Raw genomic sequence first — 23721 nt, forward strand, 5'->3', positions numbered from 1 at the left:
AGGGCTACACTTGACACTAGCACCACCGGGGATACCCGCCCTCAGTCCCAGCAGAACCCGACCGTGACTGCAACACAGCTGTCACTCTTGGGGCCAAAGGGCACACATACCCTGGTGTCTCTCTCTTTGGCCTATGGGATCTGGCCACATGGAAGTTTCTGTGAGGCTGCGGGACAGGTAACACTGGCTGACGGAACTCAGCCTCCCAATGCTGTGAGACGTTGTGGTTTGGGGTCTGACCGGTCTCGACCTTGAAACCAGAGCCGCCTTCGCGCAACAAGAGGCAGATGCAGCCAGCTTCCCTGGGCTCCAGTGAACACATCTGGAAATTGCCTGCCCGCTGCAGGTCTTGCCCTGGCACCTCGCCCCAATTCTGTCTTTGCCTCCAGCTCTCCCAGGCCTCCTGTTGCAAGGAGAACCCAAATTCCTGAGTGTGCACACAGAGGCCTTCACCACCTGGCCCTTCTCCATCTGTCTGGAGTCCTAGCCCCTCTCTGCCCCTTGACGTTTTATGCCCAGCCACAGCACACAAGCTGCTTCTAGGGTGTCGAGACACTGTGCTCTCTGATACCCCTTTGCTTTTGCATGTGCCGTCCCACCTGCCTGGGACTTCTCCCCACGACTTCCCTGCAAACGTGTACTTCCTCCGGATTCAACCCAAGCATGACGTCCTCACTTCATATATATACCTTTGTGATCGCTCCCATCATGCGATTTCGCCATTTTGTATTTGTTTTCCTGAATAGACCATGAGCTCCCTGAGAACAGGGAGTGGATCTCATTCATCTCTGAATCCCCAGGCCCTTGTGTAGGCCCTGGCAATGAGTGGGTGCTTGGCATTGGCTGGGCGGGACAGAGACAGAGGCCCAGCTGCCCGCATGCTCCCGGTGAGGTACGCAGGCCCTTCCCTGGCTCCCAGGTCGGACGTCCTTCACGGACAGCCACTGCCTGATCTCAGCAGGTTTCAATGTGTGCCCACTGCAGAGCTGAATAGAAAAGCCCCCACTGGCAATAGCCCAGGCCTTGCTCCGCAGCATGGGATCTCCCGCTCTGGAGGGACTATCAGGGGAAGTCTGTAAGGCCCACAGGGAAAGCAGTACAGCGGGGCGTCAGGGCTCCCTGACTCCGGGACAGTTCACATTTCGAGGTGATCTGGTGACTTTGCTCGGGAAGCAGTGAAGGCAGGAGATGGAGAGGTGGCCGGGGTAGAGGCTATGCCCTCCAGGAAGGCTTCGGAGTCTGTTCTGCAAACAGCCTTAGCCACCTGACGTGCCATCCTCAGGTTTGGGGACCTAGCTTGAGGCGCGGGGGAGCGGGGGATGTCACTGGCTTCAATGGCCCCTGGGAAAAGGGCACGCCCTCGGATCTCAGCTTCTGTGTGCCCCCTACAAGGCGGAGACCTGCTCTGAAGAAGAAAGCAGCCCGTGTGTGTGCTTGCGCTGCCTTCGGCAACATGACGGGGCCTATTTATTGCAATTTCATGCTGCGATGATCCCACTTCAGTCTATGCTGGAAATGGCAACTGTACCCACAGTGTCTCCAGCGTTGTGTCGTGCATGGTTTTGTTTTCCAGACCTACTGAAATTGTTTGAGAAAGTGGCAAAATCTCCTCTGCTTCAGAGCACAGAGAATTCTCTCAAGGTAACTCACCTTTTATAGGTCCTCCAGCATAATTTTGCAGGGGGCACAGTGAGTCAGAGGCTACTTCTCTGCAGCTTCCCCAGAGATCTGAGTCTCCGTCCCCCGCCCCCCAGCCACGGTCACCACCCTTGCCCTAACAGCTGCCTGTGGTTCCACAGTGGGCTGGGTTGGCGCCCACGTGAGACACCCACCTGGACTGGCCATCAGTGCGGGGCGATGATCCGGGGGCCGGCTTCACAGAACGAAGGGGGATGGCCGAGGATGTTCCTGGCGGTTGCAGGGAAGAGAGGTCGAGGGGAGGCAGGAGGTTTGACAAAAAGGTGGAGGAGCAGAGGCATCAAGGAGCAAGAGATGGAGCTCTGCTACTCTACCCTGAGACCCGGGGGCTGCACGGGCCTGAACCGCCTTCTGTGCAGAGGGCTGCAGGGTTGTGGCTCTGAGGGAGAACGTAAGGCGGGGAGGTGGGTGGGAGGTTTGAATGAAGAGTTGGGGATGCAGACGATGGCATGTGGAGGGCTGGGACTGGTTCAAAGAGGGCGTTCCCTTGGGGAAGGGGAAATACAGGGCAGGGTATGGGGGACACTATGGAGAGAGGAGATGACCCGACAGTGGGGGCAGAAGGCGAAGGAGTGAGGCCTGGCAGGTTCAGCCTCGGGGAGCAAAGTATGCCTCTGCTGGCAGAAGTAAGGTGACCAGGCTGTCCTCTGTCCTGGGGTGGGAAGATAAAGCCACAACCCCCCTCAGACCGGCTGCCCTCCCAAAGCTGTTTGGAGGGAACTTGACCTGAGCCGTCTCTCATCCATGCATCCGTCCATTCATTCATCACCCAGTGTTCATGAGACTTGGGTCTAGTGTGCCCATGGCCTTCCCACCCCCTTAAACCTTTACCTGCCTGCCTGACCACCACCTCCCCTGCTCTGCCCTGGACTGTGCCCATCTGAGCTGTCAGCCACGGTCCTGCCTTCTCCCCAGAGCCGGTCATCACCCTCCTAACAAGCAGGCATGCCTTGCCTATAAGACTGTAGCTCAGATTAATAATAATATCATGTGAGCTTTCCTACATGGAACACCGACTCTGTCCAGGGCACTGTGCTAAGCACTGTACACCCATCATCCAATTTCACCCTCACCCTGTGAGGTAAACAGTATTATCTCCCCAGATGAAAAAACTGAAGCTTGACCAAGTTTTCCAACATCTTGAGGCAAAGAAGTGGAGAGCTGAAATATTGAGGTTGGTTGTGTTACTTGTCCATCGTTATATGCCCTCCCTGCACTCTGTGAGGGTCTTATCCTCCACTTACTCTGGATGAGGCCCTCTGACTTGCTTTGATCAATAGAAGGGGTGACAGCTCCAAGTGAGGGCTTTAAGAGGCATCCCATGTTTCTACTCATCCCCTTGAGCTTTTGGCATCTGTCAGGGAATATCCTAGGTCCTGGAATGAGAAGACACAGGAGCAGACCTCCAGCTGTCTGGGGCCAGATGTGGCTGAGCCCAGCAGAGCTGTCGCCAGCCCACAGAGCAAGAAATACACGTTCGTTGTTATAAGCAGCTAAGACTGGGGAGTTGCTTGTTACTGCAGCAAAAGCTGACTAATACAGATTTTTCTGATTCTATTCAGTGCTTCTAAAAATCACAGTGTTCTCCTGCCCCCCACCCCCCCACCCCGGTGCTTCTGGGGCATACATACCACGGCTGTTCTGACTGGGTCTGCACACCGTCCTAGGAAAGGCTCTGTCTTCCTCTCTTCATCAGGTTGAATCAGGCAGCCTACAGCTGTTGCAGTTGCTCTCTTCTTTTGCTTCCCCTGCCCTCTTCCTAGAAAAAAGCCTGCACATACCTACACATAGCAAATCTCTCAAACCCACTTCTGTGCCTGTCAGACAGCCGGGAAGACACAGATGCAGCAGATACAGCCGCTCCCTCACATGGTCCGTCGGTGTATGGATCACACGGCTATGCTGCTTCTGAGAGATGTGTCCCTCTGTGCTGTTATTACTCAGCTCAATTAAGAATGTAGAACTAAAACAATGCCTAAGAATTTTTAGAAAATTCTTTTGTTTTCATCCTGCTGGCACTAAGCCCCTCTCCCGCATGACCTCACATTCCCAAATGATTTGTCATGAAAGTTTTTTGCTAATTTACTTTCAGTTGTTTTGCTTCTGCTGTTTCTTCCCCACCTAATATCTGCTGCTTCAACCTAACCATAATTCTCAAAACCAGTAGGACATGCAGTGAACAATACGCAGTAAAATTGATTAACTGAAACTCTTTTTAAAAAAAAAAGAATCCTAAAAGCTAATGGGATACTCTTTTTTATTTTAGCAGTCATGTTCTGTTCTATGGATTTTTTCTGCAAGTGTTTTTTTAAATGTTGTACCCTGATAAGACTAAACTTTGTAGCAGCAGAGACTTTATTCCTTCAAATAAGAACATGATTTTCTCTAAATGTGAAAGGCTCTGAAGTGTAGACTTATGTTCTGCTTCTGCAGCATTCCTTCTTCTGATAAAAGAACCCCATTTTCCTTGAGGACCGACCCCGCTCCCTCTGTGCCCCTGTGGTCTAGGGGGACATAGCCGCACCCTCTGCTCCAGGAGTGCGTCTGTGGCACCCCAGGCTGTGTCTGGTCGGCACATTCGGGCGCTGGTTCAGGGTGGCGATGTGACCTGATTTAGGCCCAGGGGTTTTGCTGGAACTGTCAAGAAGAGTCACGTCTTTCCACTGGGCCAGGAGCCATGAGGATACAAGTGTGGCATCCCTACTGCTATGTCACCGTCACACAGCACCTGCCCCAGAACGGAGCAAATCAAAGGAGAGCCGAGTTGAGATATGGAGAAAGTGATAAGTGATGAGTCCAGGTGACATTGTCTGAAGGTCTGGGGGCGGGGAGAGGAGAGGCAGACTGAGACACTGTAAAGTCTTGTTGATAATGTCACTCAGCATCTCAACACTCAGCAGCTCAGGGTGGACCCGACCAGCACCTGACCAGCACAACAAGGTGAAGAGAAAAGTGACAGCAGGTGGCTGGGGCTGGAAAGCCTCAGATGGCGGGGCAGGAAAGGTAGCTGACAGGACCCAGGCCACAGGGACAAGTTTCAAGACTGACAGAGGCAGGCAGAGTCCCCAGGCAGAAGTGGTAGCCTGAGGCTGGGACCAGACACTGACCAGTGAGGACAGGGTCGCCCTGAGGCAAGGAGGTGGCCCTGGGACCTGCAGGTGAGCGGGGTGGCCCTGCGAGCTATGCCAGCTCCTGGGGCTACGGGGTAAGTCGCCCCCCCGCCCCTGCCGCCTCTGCCTCGGAAGTGCAGACTGGGAGCCGGGGCACTCGGGGTGTGGAACAGCGCTGGCGCCAGCACCCAGTGCCCTCCTCTTTTAGTTGATTCTAGTTACAGGTCATAGAAACCAAATGGAGCTAGCTCGGGATTTTTTGTAAGGAGAGGGAAATTCTTGGAATTCAAGAACAGAAGTGTATCTAAGTTCCAGAAAGGTCTGGGGCTGGTACCTGAAAACTCTGGGGAAACCAAACGACATTTATTTTCTCTCTCACTCTGCTCTCTTCTTTTTACCTCTACTACATCTCTCTCTCCCCCTCCTCCCTCTCTCTCTCCCCCTCTCTCACCCCCTCTCTCTCTCCCCCTCTCTCACCCCCTCTCTCTCTCCCCCTCTCTCTCTCCCCCTCTCTCTCTCCCCCTCCTCCCTCTCTCTCTCCCCTTCTCTCTCTCCCCCCCTCTCTCTCCCCCCCTCTCCCCCTCCTCCCCCTCCCTCTCCCCCTCCTCCCCCTCCTCCCCCTCCCTCTCCTCCTCCTCCCCCTCCTCCCCCTCCCTCTCCCCCTCCTCCCCCTCTCTCTCCCCTCTCTCCCCCTCCTCCCCCCTCTCTCTCCCCCCCTCCCCCCTCTCTCTCCCCCCCCTCTCTCCCCCCCTCCCCCCCTCTCTCTCCCCCCCCTCTCTCCCCCCTCCCCCCTCTCTCCCCCCCTCCCCCCTCTCTCTCCCCCCCTCCCCCCTCTCTCTCCCCCCTCCCCCCTCTCTCTCCCCCTCCTCCCCCCTCTCTCTCCCCCTCCCTGTCCTCTGCTGCTTCTCCCTGCCCCCGACACCACCCACGCACGTGCCTGCGCCCATGCATTCAGATAACGCATCTCTGTCTCCCTCCGTATTCTCATTTCTCTCTTTTCCTCTTTCTTTCCCTTCCCCACTTTCTCACAGGAGATCTTTCATTCTTCCACCTCGGGTGGGGTGCCTGCTGCGGCCGGGACAGCTGAGACAGTGGGGTGCAGGTGGGGGGGATAAAGGGAGAGCCCTGTCTCACAAGCATGGCTTCCAGGACTCACTGCTGTGGTGGGGGGCACGGCAGGTGACAGAGAGGAGGGTGTGTTGTCAGCGTGAGCTGGGACCACGCTCCAGACTCACGCCCGGGGGCTGGCCGTCGGCACATGTATTGCCAGTTCCCACAGCAGTCCGGCGCCGTTCCGACGTCTGCCCTCCCACAGTCATCCAGCCCGCGTTCACTGAGCGCTGCCGCGCGCCGTTCCCACTCTGGGAATGCAGTGTTGAGGGTGGAACTTGCATTCTGGCAGAAGGTGAGACAGACCAGCCACAAACACGTAAACAGAAATAGGTCATGATTAAGTTCAAGGATGAGAATACAAAGTGAGATGTGATGGGGCAAATGGGGCCACCTTGGTTTTGGGAAACCTGGGACAAGAAGCAGACAGCAGAACAAAGACTTGGGAGGAGCCGAGAGGAGGCAGTGTGGGGCACCGAGTCCCAGGGAGCCTGGGTCACCGAGAGGAGGGTGGCTGCCCCTGCAGTTCTGCTCCCCCGCCCCTCATCGGGAGCCCCAGGGGACAGGCGCTGAACTCAGTCTCCTCAGCCTGTCGCCTCTGGAGCTCATCGTGTCACACAGGCCAGGTGCTCCCAGCAGAGCTGCGAGAGCTCAGCTTCTCCGCGGGTAACACCAAGCCCTAATTCATCCAGGAAGACAGGCCTCTCCCCGTGCTGGCTCCGTCCTCGTTTCCAGCCCCCTGTTGCAAGTCCAGGGTCCACAGGTTCCACCTGTCTGAGCCCCTGCCCTTTGTGTGTACCCTCATTGACTTCTTTCCCCACACGGCTCGGCGGTTCCCTGTCTCACAAGTCCTGCTTCTTGCTCACCCTCTCTGCCTCCGGGTCTCTCTGCCGGTCATCCTCAGAGGTCTCAGCCCTGCCTCTCCAAGCTGAAGCCTCTCCTGCACTGCTTACCCCCAGGCTGGACCCAGCTCCTCCGTAGTTCCCCAAAGCACAGCTAGGACCCGGCTGCAGCGTTTGATGAAAGTTTCCTAAGGGCTGGCGGTGACATGGGTGATTACAAGACAGACAGGTCATCTGAAACTGAAAATTCTCTAGCCAGGGAAGGACACGTCCACCTCGAGTCATAGCTGTCCCTGCCAGTGGGAGACTGCCTGCAAGGAAGACACGACGTCATTACTCAGGATAGCACAGCCCTCCTGTGATGTCGGCCTCTCAGGCCAAGATGGGTTCTGGGCTTTACCTGATAATCTGAGTCCCCCCAGGAGCTTCTCCCCGGGGGGCCTCACAAACACTCTCTAGGTGGTCCCTGCAGCAGGAACCTGGGCTGAGGGAGACATGAAGCTGAGGTCAGCAGTCTTTCCACTCACCAAGTGGTGAGTGTGCCCAGAGGGGTTCCTGCTTCTAATTCACGCAAAGGCCCAGTGTTAACAGCACTGCAGAGAGATACATTCCATGGCCAACTGTCAGTCAGATTTTTCAGAAGAGAGCAGATACTCAGACAAAAGAAAAATTGTGCTGATAGGAGTTTTTTGACGTTGTGGGAAGCTGAGATGAAAACTTAATGGTAGGAATAATACCCCAAAATGTTGATATTATTTTTAACTTCATATAAGCCTCTAAATCCTTGGGGGAAAGAAAGTGTCTTCTATCATATCCTCTTTTCTTTTCTTTTTTAAAAAATACTTATTTTATTTATTTGAAAGAGAGAGAGCATGAGCAGAGGGAGGGGCAGAGGGAGAGGGAGACGCTGACTCCCCGCTGAGGAGGGAGCCCATCGCGAGGCTCGATCCCAGGACCCTGGGATCATGACCTGAGCCGAAGGCAGACGCTTAACGACTGAGTCACTCAGGAGCCCCCCCAATTGACTTTTCAAAATGAGTTTGTGTTCAACCTATTAGCTATATTTATTCCCTACAACTACATCCCAGAGTTTATGCTCATTCTGAGAACTTCTCCCAAGTTTCTCCCAGGAAGAACACAGGCATACTCACGCCTGGGTAAGGGGAGGGGAGCATGATGGGCCTGGGTAAGTGGAGGGGGCGGGGGACCCCTGCTTGAGGCCGCCATGTATCGGGTGTTTTCTCTCTCATGGTATCACAACAGGCTACAGATTCTACAGCTGTTCTCTCTGGACTGTGTAAACTCTGGGCATGGATGACCATCTCCTGGGGCAAATCTGCTAAAGTGAGTATCACCAGCCAGCTGGGGTGAGGCTGGTCCCAGCAGGTGCCCGGGAAGGAGGCCCCCAGTGCCTGCCATCTCTCCCTCAGGTAGTCTGTGGAAGCAGCGTCAACAGCCCCTTGGCTTTTTCCTTCTCGTTTTAAGCCACTCTCCTTAGGAAGGAGAATTCAGATTTTACCAGGTCTCCCTCCTTCAAAAGCTTCCACTGGCTGGCCATGGCTATTTATGTTCCCTAAATTAATTTTCTGTTTTTCGCCTTTTCTCCTGATGCGTCCTTAACCTAGAGCACCTTTCCTCTCCATTCTTACCATGTAAATCCCACGTCATCCTCAGAGTTCAATTGAAGTGCCACCTCTGTGAAGTCTCCAGTGAACAACACCCCACTTAGCATGAAGTACTCCCAGGATACTTTGACTGTGATTCATATCGGCCACTTATTTTGCTTTTGCTTTATAGCAAGTTTCATGTTTTCTGTCTTGACTGTGAACCCCTTGAAGTCTGAGATTATGTTTCCTCCCCATGCTGAAAAGTAGGGGTTTTCATTACTCACTCAATTGATATATTTAGCTGATAAGAGCTCATTGCTGGACCTTTACTACAGATGGTGACTGAGCCTTTCCTCTGTGGTCCATAGAGATGTTTCCAGCATGTGATCATCAGTAGGCAGGAGGGGACTGGTCAGTGTGAGAGTCCCAAGGGAGGATTGAGACCCAGGCAATCTGCACACGGCTCTTCCAAGTGGGCGGAAGCATCCAGAGGAGAGGGGCGAGTTACCCACACATGCAGCAGGCTGAGTGCCTCTACCTACCATAGTCAGGCAAATGAGAGCTAGAGGATACTGGGATCTTGCTCTTTAGCCAGAAAATGCCTACCATCCATAAGTGGTGATATCCTGGAGTCAAGGTCACTGGTGAACAGATCAAGCATCCATTTTATTGTATACTCAGCATTGGTGGGTTGGGAGGTAGCTAGATGACTCCTCATTCATTATCTCTTTGGTATTTATGCTTATAGCTCTTCATTATTTTTCAGAGCTCCATTTGTCCCTTTGTAGGAAATGCTGAATTTAAATACTCTGGTCTTGTTTGAGGACCAGCCAAATAGAACTCTCAGGAACCAACGCCAGCCACGTCCTCCCCACCTTCACTGACCGACGCTTGTGTAGGGCCAGCATGAATGAGGACTGTGAAGGCAAGAGGGGTGCTTCAGCTGCTCCTGTGTGGTCACTCCACCCCGGGTTCCTGCTCTCCTGTGTGCTCTCCCGTCCAACCTCTGCACCGCTTGCAGGCTTCAAGTCCTAAAACACAAATCTGACCATGCTCCTCCCCTACTCCAGTCCCTGCCCTTTGTTCAGACCAAGATCAGGTTCCCTATTCTGCCATTCCAGGACCTCTGTGACCCTGCCTCCATCTCTTCCTTGTACTTTATGTTGAGGCCATGCCCAGTTTCTGGTGGTCTGCTCCATGCTTTTCATTCACTCCCATGCCCTTGCTCTTGCTTTGACTTCTTCTTGTGCTAGCCTCTCTACCTCTCTTTGCTTGTCTAGATCCAGCTCATCTTTTAAGCATCTCATCAACTGGCATCTTCTTCAGGAGGCATTCTGGAGAACCTCCTACTATGAGTTCAATGTCTCCTGTGTGTGTTCTCTCCCACTGGTACCCTGGGCCTACCCCTACCATAGCGTTTGGTGCCACTTGATATTATCTGTGTACCTGTCATCCACAGCCCATCCAGCTGCTCCTTGAGGATAGCAATTGTTATTCATTGTTGTATAACCAGTACCTGGCAAAATGCCTGGCACAAAGTCAGCATTGAATAAGCTCTTGTTGGATAGAATTCCAATTTCTTCTATCTTACAACTTAAAAAATCATTGTTGATTTGTTAGACTCTGCATGACATTTTCAAAACTACAGCTACAGTGGTTCTGTTAATGTGTAAAAGTAACCCAGGGCTAGCTCACTCTGGAAGCCAAAGAAGCTCCATTTTCTTGAAGAGCAAATGAGCTCTACCTTCCTTCCAGCACTCAGTTCTCCAAGTACAAGGCAGCGCCCGTGAGAATGACAACAGTGCCGAGTTCTCAGTGTTTGTTCAGATGGGATTTGTGGCAACAGAAAAGCCCAGATGGTTCTCAAAAGGGTCTGGGCAGAGAATCATCTTAGTTTAACAACAGGTTGGAAGAACCATGACCATTTCCTCCAGAATTTCATGTTTGGACTCCGCATGCTAGCTGCTTATCTCCACAATCTTTCAAGATGCCTCTTCACACTATTTGCATCCTTTATTGTCTGTATTGTGGCATTCTGTTCAAGAAGTGCTCAATCAAGTTTCCTTTAAAACAATCACCTTGCAGAGGGATGTGGGGGATTCAGTCATTTATTTATCAACAAATATTGATTGAGTACCTATGATGGGTATACATCTGTGAGAAAAAATAGACAAAAATTCTTGCCCAAGTGGAGTTTATATTCTAGTGGGGAAAACCAGGAAATAAACATTGTAAATGAGCATGTTAATGTATTGTTGAAGGTAATAATCACTGATTAATAAAAATAAAAATACAATAGGGCAACTAAGGGGGACCAGAAGTATTATAGTGGATTTTTTTGTTGGTTGGTTGGTTGGCTGTTTTTGTTTTTTTTTTTAAGGGGGGAGTGATAATCTAGAAGTAATGTAGGTCTCACAGAGAACTGAAACATTTGAGTAAACAGTTGAAGGGGATGAAGGAGGAAGCCACGTAAGCACGCTGAGGGGTGGCCAATACAAAGGCCTTAGGGAAGTTTGTACAAGGAGCCCTGAGAACAATGTGGGGGATGCAGGGTGAGGGAGATAAATAGGAGATGAGATCAGAAAAGTAACAGGTGTGCAGGGCTCAGATTACCTAGAACCTAATAGGTCTTTATAAGGACTCTGGTTCATACTCCGAGATGAACAGGAAGCCATTGCCCAATTTTGTAGAGAGATGTGACGTGATCTGAGGTTATAACTGATCCCTTTGATTCTATGTTGAGAATAGACTATAGGGGGCAGGGGTGGAAGCGGGGAGATCCATTAGGAGTCTACTGCTGTTATCCAGATGGAAACTGTAGAGGCTTGGACTGGTGTAGAAGTGGGGTAGTGATGAGAAGTGGTTATATTCTGTATGTATTTTTGGAAGGAGACCTAATAGGATTTCCTGATGTAGGGTATGACAGAGAGAAGTGGAGGATGATTTCAACGTTTTAGGCCTGAGCAGCTAGAAGTGAACTGCGGAAGACAGCTGGTAGAGCATCTGTGCAAGGCAATCAGAAGGTGGACCTACCGAGTTTGAAGCATCTATTGGATAGCTACAGGGAGACTCCAAGGGGAAGTTAGACGCAGAAATGGAGAGTTCCAGAGAAAGGTCAAGCTGACGTTGTAAAGATGATTGACATATAAATGGAGAAGAGAAGAGGTCCGGGGACTAAAAACTGGGACATTCCAATACTTAAAGGTAGGAAAAAGAAGAGAAATCAACAGAGACTAAGAAGGAGAAAATCACTGAAGTAGTAAGAAAACCAGGAGCATCCAAAGACAAGAGAGAAGCTACTGTTTCCGGGAGAAGGAAGTGATCAGATCTCAGATGTTGCCAAGAGGTCAAATAAGATGAGGACTCAGAACTGACATTGAGTTTTATCAATGTGCTGGATATTGGCGACATGGGATAATGGGTTGATTGTATCCTCCCAAAATTCTTATCTACCCAGAACCTCTTTTGGGAATAGAATCTTTGCAGATATATTTAGTTACATTAAAATGACATCATACTGGATTAGAATAGGCCTGAAATCCAAAAACTAGTGTCCTTATAATAAGAAGACCATGTGGTAAAGACACAGCGAGAGCCTACGAGGAGAATGCATGGTGACGGTGGAGCAGAGATTGGCGTGATGTGGCTACCAGCCAAGGATTGCCAGCAACCACCAGGAGCCAGGAAGGATTCTTCTGGAGAGTCTTTAGAAAGAGCATGGCCCCTCTGACACCTTGAATTCAGACTTCTGGCCTCCAAAACTGGGAGAGAATAAATTCGTATTGTGTGAAGCCACCCAGCTTATTATATTTTGTTATGAAAACCCTAGGACACTGATGCATTTGGTGCCTTAGCTTGGGCTGCAGTAACAAAATACCGTAGACCGGGGTTTACACAACAGACGTTTATTGCTCACAGTTCTAGAAGCTGGAAGTCAGAGGTCAGAGTACTGGCATGGCTGCGTTCTAGTGAGGACTCTCTTCATGACTTGCAGATGGCTGTTTTCTCCCTGTGTGCTCACATGGTGGGTGGAAAGACAGAAAGAGCCCTAGCTCTCTGATGTCTCCTGTCAGGGCCCTTAAGCACATCATGAGGGTCCTACCCTCAGGACTTCTCACCCGAGTTGCCCTACAAAGATCCCATCTGCAAATACCATCATATTGGAGGTTAGGGCTTCAATATATGAATTTTGTGGGGTACACAATTCATTCCATAGTACTTGGTAAAGCAGTCATTTTACATCTCTGTACCTTGATTTCCTCATCTGTAAAATGGGGATAATAATAGTATACCCACCTCAGAGAACTGTGGTGAGGAGCAAGTGAATTAATAGATGTAATAGTCTTAGAATAGTTCATACTAAATGCTGTGTAATGGGTGCCTGGGTGGCTCAGTTGGTTAAGCGACTGCCTTCGGCTCAGGTCATGATCCTGGAGTCCCGGGATCGAGTCCCACATCGGGCTCCCTGCTCAGCAGGGAGTCTGCTTCTCCCTCTGACCCTCTTCCCTCTTGTGCTTTCTATCTCTCATTCTCTCTCTGAAATAAATAAATAAAATCTTTAAAAAAAATAAAAAATAAATGCTATGTAATATTAACTATTATAATGATTTATAAATCCAATCATTTTGTTTTGAAAGTAAAACACTCATTTTCATTTGTTCTTTGTTTAATTCTCAATTAGCTCATTAACTTGATAGATTATATTTCCCTAAACTGCTAAACACTAATTTCACACTTAATCAAATTCTCTTAAACATTCCAAATTAAAGAAAAAAAACCTTATAATCTAGCAAATAAAATTCTCCGAATATTTAAGCACTGTTTTAAACAATCGATTGGCTAAATTCCCTAAATATTTCAAACTGAAGCCACAAATTTAAAGTGTGATTATGTCAAACGCTTCAAACATCTAACACAGTAGGGGTTAAACAAAATCGTTCTCAAGCACTGTTAACTCTTTTTTAAAATAAATTTTATTTTTTAAACGGTTTTAGGTTCACACAGAGAAACTGAGTAGCAAGTATAGAGAGTTCCCATATAACCAGTGTTTCCTCATACACCCATCCTCCACCGCTGTCAACATCCCCCACCAGTGGTACAGTTGTTACGATCCGCGAACCTGCATTGACGTGTCAGTATCACCCAAAGTCTGTAGTTTTACATCGTGATCCATTCTTGATGTTGTACATTCTCTGAGTTTACACAAATATACAGTGACATGTATCCATCATATAATGGCATGTATCATACAGAGTATTTTCACTCTCCTTAAGATTCTCAGTCAAGCACTGTTAACTCTTATAATGTGAATAAATAAAAAAAACTTAGACTTTTAGATTAAATTACCTTAAGCATTTCAGCATCTTAGAAAATAAATTTATAAACTTAGCATATTGGATTTTCCTGAGCATTTAAATACTCAAACATAACTAGTCAAGTTATCCTCAATATATCTATTAAAATCATAAATCTAGTAATTTTTACTATATCATATTATTAAGCACATACCTCAAAACCGTAAAGTGGAATTGTGTTCACAAAATGGGTTATTACACTGAAATAAATATAACCTACACAAAAGCATTATTACTTCATCATTTAGAGTTCTTGTTTGTTAGACCTTTCTGGTATTACAAAGTTAATTTTCCGAAGAGCAGGGAAGAGAATTGTCAGTTCTTCAGTGGCAACTGAAACTACAGATGGCCATTCAGAGGCCTGAGTCCCAAATTGCAAAGGTCAGACACCTGCGTACAGACGTGGGAAAGGGCTGGATTGCCCCCCAGAAAATGTCATCAGAGCTGTGCATTCACAAGGCAAGGCCCTTCTTCTAGTTTTGCTGTCAGTGGGAGACAACACCAGTCTTTTTTAGGGGGATTTCATTTCACAATCCAATGCATCTCATATATCCTAGGAGCATTTCAACTTTCACCATGATCCAATTGTTTTTATAACTTTTTTTCCTTTTTCTTCCCTGATTTGGGTAGATGGAATTCTGTGGGAGCATGCACGCACACATATATACACCGTTTCTCCCCACCACCACCCCATAGCAGCTACAGTCAAGCTGCTTTTTTTTTTTTTAAGACTTTATTTATTTATTTGAGAGAGAGAGAGAGCGAGAGTGAGCACCAGCAGGGGAAGAGAGAGGGAGAAGCAGACTCTCTGCTGAGCAGGGAGCCCGATCCCAGGACCCCGGGATCATGACCTGAGCTGAAGGCAGACGCTTAACCAACTGAGTCACCCAGGCGCCCCTATGGTCAAGCTTCTTAATGAGACTTCATTTACTCTCTTTTCTTGCTCAGTGTCCTGTTGCTCTGGTCCTTTACTGACAACTGGAAGCTCTTCAAGAGTAGGATGTGCATCTGTCATCTTGGTGTTTCTAATGGTCCGCACATTTGCCTGGCGCTCAACAAATGTTTGCGGAATGAATTAATGAGTAAATGTTAACACATTGTAAACTTGGAGTAACAAACTCCAAACATCCTCTCTGCAACTCCGTCAGGTAGAGTAAGTTCTGCCTTGCAACAATTCCCTGACTTGTCTCCTCATCTGAAAACTCTGACAGCACCCGTGCGGCGTACCTTTTTAATGACACGTCACTTCCAGCCCTTGCTTCTCACTTGTTCCCGATGAACCTTGTCAGGACAGTGTACGTGTCACACATGCCAACACTCACCGCCTTTCCCCAGAAGCTTGACTTGTCAGTGGGTCTTAGTGCACTTTCCTACAAAGTCTGGAATGTTCAAAGTTATTCCCTGAATTGAAAATCCTTTTTAGAAAGGTGCTGTGAGGGAGTTGGCATCTTGGCGGAGGGGCACGGACAATAACTTGCCAGGCTGGGCATGGTACTCAAGAGCATACATTTGGAACCATAAACACACGATGGCAGATGCTGGCTCTGCCATTCACTACCTTTGTTATTTGGCCTTTCTTGGACTCAGTTACCTCTGTAAAAATATGGGTAGTATCCATAGCAGAGGGGCCAGGCGAGCATTGAAGATCAGCTGTGCAAATCTCTTCGGGTAGAGCAGAGTGCTTGAGTGCTCCACACAGAGTAGCTATTACTCAAGTGGACTCTCCTTTTCCAGCTGTCGCTCCAGTCCCTGGCTGAGAGTACAGTCACATTCACACTTCTTTAACGCGATTCTTAAACGGGTGCGAGGCAATGAAGAACAAAGAATGCCCTCTTTGGGGAAAGAAGAAAGAAACTAATCAGATTCTAAGCGGGGGGGGGGGGGGGGGGGGGGGAGGGCATGAGGTTTCCTCATATATTTTGCAAAGCAGGGTTAAGTAATCGTCAACAAAATCACGAGATTTGTATGGTTTTTAAATAAAAATTTGAAACACGAGTATGACATAATGAGCCCATGTAAGACTGAATCATGTAATGAGTCACTTCAATTTCTGACAAGCTTCTTAGTTCAAAGCCCTTAAATACTTCCTGTAATCAAAACCCATTTTCAAATTCACGGGAAGATATTATCTAATGATCCACCCAATCTTTTCCTGTTCTTAATTTGGGGTCAGTTTCAATGGCCTGTCTTACATCAGTTGTCATTTTTGTGATCAAAATGTCACTTCACATTACAGTTTTCATTGAGATTGTTCTCATCTTTGGTTTCAATTCAATTTAATTCAAATGGGATCTGTATGTCTCAGGACAATTGAATTCACTTCAATTCCCCTCTGTTCTGATAAGATTGTAACTGCTACTTCCTATTGATGCCACTGAAGTTCCTGATGCCTTCCAAACCCCTGGTGCTGCCTGGGAGGCACTGGTCAGATAACAAGGATGCTGCTGCTTCTGCCCCCTGAGGTGGGCCTGGTGCCAGCCCTGGAACCAGTTAGGCCAGCCTCCTGGCCACCAATGTTGGCACCACCATTGCTGTCTCTGGTGCTGGTGCCACGGTCTCTACCACCCCGTCTCCCCACCAAAACCCTACTGGGTCAGTGCTCTTCTGAACTCTAGAAAAATCTTTCCTTACACCTCAGTTTACAGAAATCTTGGGAAACAGCCCATTCGGTTGTAAGAGTTTGGAAAGGTGTTGTAATTTGCTTATTTTATTTTCTGTGGTTGAGTTTTTCCAGGCTTTCCCCCCAACAAAAGACAGACAGAAGGGGTTGGGCCACAGCACACTTCACCCATGCCACACTCAGAATTGCCCTTCTCCTGTAACAACTACTTTTTTCACAACTGAACTGTATATCTGACTTGCCCTGGGAGAAGTTCATTTCCAAGAAGTTTCTCTTGAAAGGCCCTTGGTAGAGATGACCCTACCATTCCACCAGACCCTGAAACTCCTTTATCCTGCCCTCTTGTGGGCTGGCGGACCAAAAACATTCTGGGGCCTTTGTGGCACTGTCCAGAGTAGGAACACAAAGGATACTGGGACCAGCCCAGGATCAGAGCCCAGAAAATAAACCCAGCTAAAGAAGAGGGAGACCTAGCTAAAGAAGAAGAGAATAGGCCCCTCCACAGTATTCCCAGGGACTGAGTTTGATCCCAGCTTATTGCATGCACAAGGAAACTCCCCAGGTGAACAAAACCCAGCTGTGGAGGGCAAGTCAGAGCTGTGCTATAATTTGGCTCCTGGCAGCATGGTCTCTGCTAATGATAGCTCTGGGTATGGAGACTGGTAAAAGATTGGCTAGAGTCCCAGCCCAGCCCTCTAAGCAGGCTTCAGATAAGGCCATAACACACCAGGTACAGAGGTGGTCCCTGAGGCTGGGAACTTGGGGAGAGCTCTACCCAAAGCAGTGTGAAGGGCCTGCTCAAATGGAAAGAAGAAACTAAAAACAGAGAAGCCTGAGGTTGTGCCTAGAGCTCAGGGGGCAAATGAAGCACACATACAGGTCACTAGCCAGTGGAGTCCGGAGAAATGGAATGATAAAGTTGGAAGCCATAAGTGGACTGTGGCACCCGCTGCATGCTACTGACTCAGACTAGGGTTTCTTAAAGTTCCTTCATCTGATTTAGAGTACCTAGAAAACCAAAGCAGAAGCTCAAATGTGTAGACGGGACTTACAGGGTGAATTTAGGAATGACGTAATTGCTGAAGCATAGACTTTGAATTAGAAGTCTTGAGTTCAAATCCCAGCTCTGACACTTAGTAACCATGTGACTTAGGGCAAATTAATCTTTCTGTATCTTCGTGTCGTCCAGTAAAGAACCTCATAGGTTCTTCCTAGGGTCCTTTTAAGGATTTGTAAAGTTCCTATCCTGGTGCCTGGCACATAATACGTACTCAAACACTGAAGGAATATGGTACATGGCCTGGTTGGCTAATAGCAGCACAACTAACTCTGGTGGGGCTAAGCCGGTCGACAGTTTACCTTCCCAGACAAGAAGGCCTTGGGGACTGGCAAGCTGGCCTGTAGATAGGGGTCTCGCCGCTGAGAGAAGAGGCTCTGGGAAGATCCTGCCGGATGTGGGTGGTGGGTTGGGAAGGAGAGCCCTTCATAGAGTGCTTCAGAGCATCAGCTGGTGTGGGAAGGTTGTTTTGAATCACAGTATAAGACAAATATCCATTCACAATTTCCTTCTAGACTCAGAAAGAAACATCCCTTTCCCAGGGGTACAGGTATGCCAACAGCCAGGGGCACACTTCAGAGTCAAGGGTTACAGTCAGACATGGCTGTCTGTCTGCAGTATACACTCTGGCTTTTATTACTTGCTCTAAGTTAGAGCCTCACATGTGAACATTTGATCCGTGAAATGCAGTCCATATATTCCAGTTTCAGAATGTCTGTGGCTCTCCCATAGTTAACGTATATCTATTTTGTTATTGCTGTGTCCTTGGGAGTGACTCTGGTTTCCTCTCTGGGCCGGCAGCATTAATACCCTTAATCTGTTTGGGAACATGCCCTGAGTTTAAATTAAATCGATGCTGCACTGAGTGTGAAACAGGAGAGATCCTGCTGCTCTAAGTCTGGGCTCCACTGAAAGAGCCCATCCTTCACAGCTTGAAAACCAGGAATGGATGATGCACCACAAAGACACCCCCACTCCCCTCCCCAGCCTTACTTCCTCCCCCTCTACTCCTCACACCAAAGCCTGCCTGTTCCTCCAGTGGGCTGTACACCTCATCTGCCTTTGTGCCTTTGTTTGGGCTCTTTCCTCTGCCCCCAATGGCCTTCCCTCCTTCTCTCCTGATGATTCTCCTTCAGCCTAAATGCCCCAGCTTGACTTACCTTCCAGAATCCTCTCTGTAGACCTCCTCAATCCCCTTGTCCTTCTTTGCTCCTACGCATTCTCTGCACACCTCTCTTACTCAGCTTCTCACCTTGTAACTTCTCCCCCGTAAGCCCTTGGAAAGTGGGGTATATGTCTGACTCGCGGTATCCCCAGCATCTCGTGGATACTCTGTGTCCCCAGCATCTATCACGGTGCCTCACGCTTGTTTGGTACACATTAAAAATATGTGAATGATGACTACAGCTTTGTAGTATATCTTGAAACCTGGAATTCTGATACCTCCAGCTTCGTTCTTCTTTTTCGAGATTCCTTTAGCTATTCGGGGTCTTCCATGGTTTCATACAAATTTTAGTATATATTCATTCTAGTTCTATGAAAAAAATGTTATTGGTATTTTGATTGCACTGAATCTGTACATTGTTTGGGGTGGTATGGACATTTTAACAATATTAATTCTTCCAGTCCATGAGCATTGGAATATCTTTCCATTTGTTTGTGTTGTCTTCAATTTCTTTCGTCAATGCTTTGGTTTTGAGAGTGCAGGTCTTTACCTCCTTGGTCACGTTTACTGCTGGATCTTTTATTCTTTTTGGTGTAATTGTAAGGGGATTGTTTTCTTAATTTCTCTTTCTGCTACTGTCTTATTAGTGTATAGAAATGCAACAGGTTTTTGTATATTAATTTTGTATCTTACAGCTTTACTGAATTCATTTATCAGTTCTCATAGTTTTTTAGTAGAGTCTAGGGTTTTCTATACATGATATCATTGTCATCTGTAAATAGTGAAAGTTTTACTTCTTTCTTACAAATTTGGATTCCTTTTATATCTTTTTTTTAAAGATTTTATTTATTTATTTGCCAGAGAGAGAGCACAAGCTGGGGGAGCAGGAGAGGGAGCAGCAGGCTCCCTGCTAAGCAGGGAGCCTGACGTGGGGCTCGATCCTAGGACCCTGGGATCATGACCTGAGCTGAAGGCAGATGCTTAACTGACTGAGCCTCCCAGGGTCCCCCTTTTATATCTTTTTTTGTCTGATTGCTACAGCAGGACTTTCTTACTATGTTGAATAAAAGTGGTGAGAGTGGACATTCTTCTTTCTAATCTTAGAGGAAAAGCTCTCTGTTTTTCACCACTGAGTATCATGTTAACTATGAGTTTGTCATATATGGCCTTTATTATGTGGAGGTATGTTCTCTCTAAGCCCCAAATGGTATGGTACTGACACAAAAATAGACACATAGATCAATGGAACCGAATAGAAAGCCCAGAAATAAACTCATGCTTATATGGTCACTTAGTCTATGACAAAGGAGGCAAGAATATACAATGGGGAAAAGACAGTCACTCCAATAAATGAATGCTGGGAAAACTGGACAGCTACATGCAAAAAAATGAAACTGGACCACTTTCTTACACCATACACAGAAATAAACTCAAAATGAATTAAAGACCTAAATGTGAGACCTGAAACCATAAAATTTTAGAAGAAAACAGGCAGTAATTTCTTTGACATTGGCCTTAGCAATATTTTTCTAGATATGTCTCCTTGGGCAAGGGAAACAAAAGAAAAAATAAACTATTCCTATGGAATGGGAGAAGATATTTACAAATGATATATCAAAAAAAGATTAATATGCAAAATATATAGAGAACTTCTATAACTCAACACCAAAAAAACCCCACAAATAATCCTATTACAAAACGAGCAGAGGGCCTGAATAGACATTTTCCAAAGAAGACATACAGCTGGCCAACAGACATATGAAAGGATGCTCAATATCACTCATCATCAGGAAAATGCAAATCAAAACCATAGTGCAATACCACTTTATACCTGTCAGAAGGGCTAGAATCAAAAACACAAGAAATAACAAGTGTTGGTGAGGATGTGGAGAAAAAGGAAACCTCATGCACTGTAGGTAGGAATGCAAACTGGTGCAGCCACTGTGGAAAACAGTATGGTGGTTCCTCAAAAAATTAAAAATAGAAATGCCGTATGATTCAGTAATTCCACTAAACTCCAAAGAAAATTCCAAAATTCCAAAATTCCAAAGAAAAATGAAAACACTTAATTTGAAAAGATATATGTATCCCTATGCTTATTGCAGCATTATTTACAATAGCCAAGATATGGAAGCAACTCAAGTGTGGTATAGGTGTGTGTGTGTGTGTGTGTGCCTGTGTGCACGCACACACACACATACATGTTGGAATATAAAAAAGAGTGAGATATTGCCATTTGTGACAACATGGAGGACCTGGAAAGCATTATGCAAAGTGAAATTAAGTCAGACAGAGAAAGACAAATACCATATGATTTTACTTATATGTGGAATCTAAAAAACAAAAAACATGAATAAACAAGTAAAAAAAAGACTCTTAAATAACAGAGAACAAATTGGTGGTTGAAGGAGGGGAAGCAGTGGGGGATGGGTGAAATAGAGAAAGGGGATTAAGACATACAAACTTCCAGTTATAAAATAAATAAGTCATGGAGATGGAAAGTACAGCATAGGGAATATGGTCCATAATATTATAATAACATTGTATGGAGACAGATGGTGACTACACTCATCCTGGTGAGCACTGAGTAATGTATAGAACTGTGAATCAATATGTTGTACACCTAAATCAATATGTTGTACACTGTATGTTAATTATACTTCAATTTAAAAAAATTAAAAATATATATATGGATGAAAACCAAAGCATTCTTTTTGTTTCTTCTTCCTACAGAAACGATGACTATTGGTAAGAGGATTGTTTTGTGCCAAGGACACAATGGGACAGCCACCTTACAAAGATCTTAAGTAACTTTTCCCATCCAACAACACCCGGACGACTCCAGTGACCAAATGCTGAGCTGTAACCACAGCAATAACTGGCCCTCTTTCTGAATTAGGTTTGGTGAATATGAATGGTCTGGCCATCTTCCAGTGGCCTAAGGTGGTGTGCTATGGGGGAAGCACGACTGTCATGGCCAAGAACCAAGATCGGACTATGGAAGAAACCACGTGACGTAGTGAGAATACTAAGAGTACCCTAGAGCGCTAGGACTCTTAGTGATTAACATGAGGCCCTTGGTGATGGGGTCATAGCACCTGCCATGGCAACGCCACTCTGACATGATGTTATCTGCTTGAATGCCCTGGAAGGACAGAATATTTAAAAGTGTAGCCAGGTGCTAAATAGGCAGCGGATCTAATTCACACTGGACTACCTTTGAGCTGATAACTGTCTTCAGAAAATCATGTTACCCCAGAAAGTGCTCCAGCTTTGCAAGGAATAGCCCCAGGAGAGTAAGAGGATACGCAGGCTTTTCCCCTTGGAGAAAATCTAGTGCAAGGAGGGCTGATTCACAGCAAATTCACTGCCCCCTCCCATGCACATGGCAGAGAGGACTGGTTGATCATAACCCTCTCTTTTGCTAAACCCAGATTCTGAGGAGGCAGAATCCCAGTGTTTTCTAGATGGCCAGCAGCCACTTCCTGGCAACTGGTGTCGATCTTACTTGCCATCTGTGTTAGAGAGGAATGTGTCTCAATGGCATAAGCATTCTGGAATACCCTTTTCCGGGCATAGCTGTCCACTGGGGGAACAGCCGCAGGTGTACCATTGTGTGAGATAAGTTGACGGAGAAGTAACACAACCCTCCCCCTGAGGAAAGCACCACTCTGGGGCCTTCTCAGCCTGCTGCTCTCTGGGGTATTTCCATATGCAACAGCCCGGAGGCATTAGCCCTGGGCAGCCACAGACAGGCTTCCTTTCACTTCCGGACACATATATCACTTTCACAGCACTTGGGGAATGGAGATACCTACAAGAGTGAAGGTCAAGGGCTCTCCCCAGGTATCGCATTCATTACTCAGCTTCCTCTGACCACATCAGCCAGCCTGCTGCTGGTTTTGCTTCTCATCCTCATCGCCTCTGCCTCCATACAAAGGAAACCAAAGGCCTTAGCGTCCCTTGGGGCAGGGAAAGAGGGGTGGCCGTTACCTAGTGGCCCTCTCTCTCCCATTATGGGTGCAAGGTGCCCCAAGCACACATTGCACCACTTCTCCAAGATAATGTCCTGGGAAGCTCATTGTCTTCATTTGAATTAACATTTCACTGTGGGACTGCCTGGGTGGAAGCAGGGTCATTGCATGTCTTCAGAAAGTTCTTATTGCCGCAGCTGCCTGGTGCAAGACACTCGACCCTGATCTCACATCTGAAAAGGAAAGAGGCCTTCGGTTGTGTGAGGCGGTGTTACTGCACTCCAAGTTCCCACGTTCCCCAGCCTGCCTAGTCCATTTCCATCTCTGATTGGCTTTCAACCACCAGGATCCAAAGAGAAGCCAAGGTTCTGCCGACGTCTGATGATGTGAGAAGAATTCAACTTTCCTTGCCCAAAGTTCCACCCTGCCTGTTCTCCCCAGTCGGACATCCTCCACCATACCAGTGTTTCGAACCAAAGCGTGAAGGACATGTGCCAGCAGGATAGCCAGCAGAAAGACTGTCTCTAGAGCCAGGCAGATGAGCCCAGAAGAATGGTCCCAGAGAAACCGGACTGGCCCCCATAGATATCAGGCAGCCATCCTAGTAAACTTGGCACTGAGAGCCTGGGTAGGAGATCCTGGGGCAACTGTGCCTACTGTTTCCCCCGCCCCTGCCCAACCCCCCAAAGATCTTCCTGCCCAGAGAGTTAGCAGCCCTGGGTACTACTGAGTATGTTACTGGCTTGTTTGTATGAAACGGAAGGTGGCTTTATAGGGGCCAGCAGGCAAAGAAGCCTGTCTGCATGGCAGGCAGGTGGCTTTGTGTCTAGAAAGCTTTGCCCAGCCAGTCCAGCTGTGGCCAGAGGCTGCTTTTGAATTTGAACTCCCTGAGCCCATCTGCAACTCTGCCTCTGTTCTCTTGCATTCTGTTTGGTTTCCCTTTAGTTTCCTAGTAAACGTTCCTTTTGAAAAATTCCAACCTTGTCTCATTGAACTTGGGGGGAAGGGGGTTCTCCAACATCTTTCCCAGAATGGAGAAGGAAATTAACATGCCTTGAAAAAATGGAAATGGCAGTGAGAGGGTCAGATCTTAGGAAAAGACCTTGGGGAGAGCTGGTGTCAAGAGATGGGAGAGGCCAAGTGTCTCCCCCACCCACCTGGCACTGATTCTCAGCGCTTTCCTC

The 23721-nt window shown here is 47.7% G+C and overlaps 1 protein-coding gene and 1 long non-coding RNA gene across 3 annotated transcripts in view; one reads left to right on the forward strand and one right to left on the reverse strand.

Moving 5' to 3' along the window:
• Positions 1 to 23513, forward strand: part of SYT9 (synaptotagmin 9) — a 210776-nt gene extending 187263 nt beyond the window's left edge. Inside the window, exon 7 of one of the 2 annotated variants that reach the window (XR_003517242.1) lies at positions 21297 to 21316. Coding sequence is in view for 1 of the 2 variants with exons in the window: in XM_027577800.1 (XP_027433601.1) it covers positions 21297 to 21305 (9 nt within the window). In the remaining variant the exon portion in view is untranslated. Of the gene's footprint in view, positions 1 to 21296 lie in introns of both variants that reach the window. The other variant, XM_027577800.1, reaches the window with a different exon arrangement.
• LOC113913513 lies at positions 1836 to 3622 on the reverse strand. Its single transcript, XR_003517243.2, has 3 exons — positions 3330 to 3622; positions 2943 to 3074; positions 1836 to 1908 (listed from the first exon to the last, which is right to left on the reverse strand). It is a non-coding gene; the product is annotated as an uncharacterized LOC113913513 (long non-coding RNA).
• Positions 23514 to 23721: the final 208 nt, after the last annotated feature.

This window comes from Zalophus californianus, chromosome 11 (genome assembly GCF_009762305.2).
Source record: "Zalophus californianus isolate mZalCal1 chromosome 11, mZalCal1.pri.v2, whole genome shotgun sequence".
Taxonomy (NCBI): domain Eukaryota; kingdom Metazoa; phylum Chordata; class Mammalia; order Carnivora; family Otariidae; genus Zalophus; species Zalophus californianus.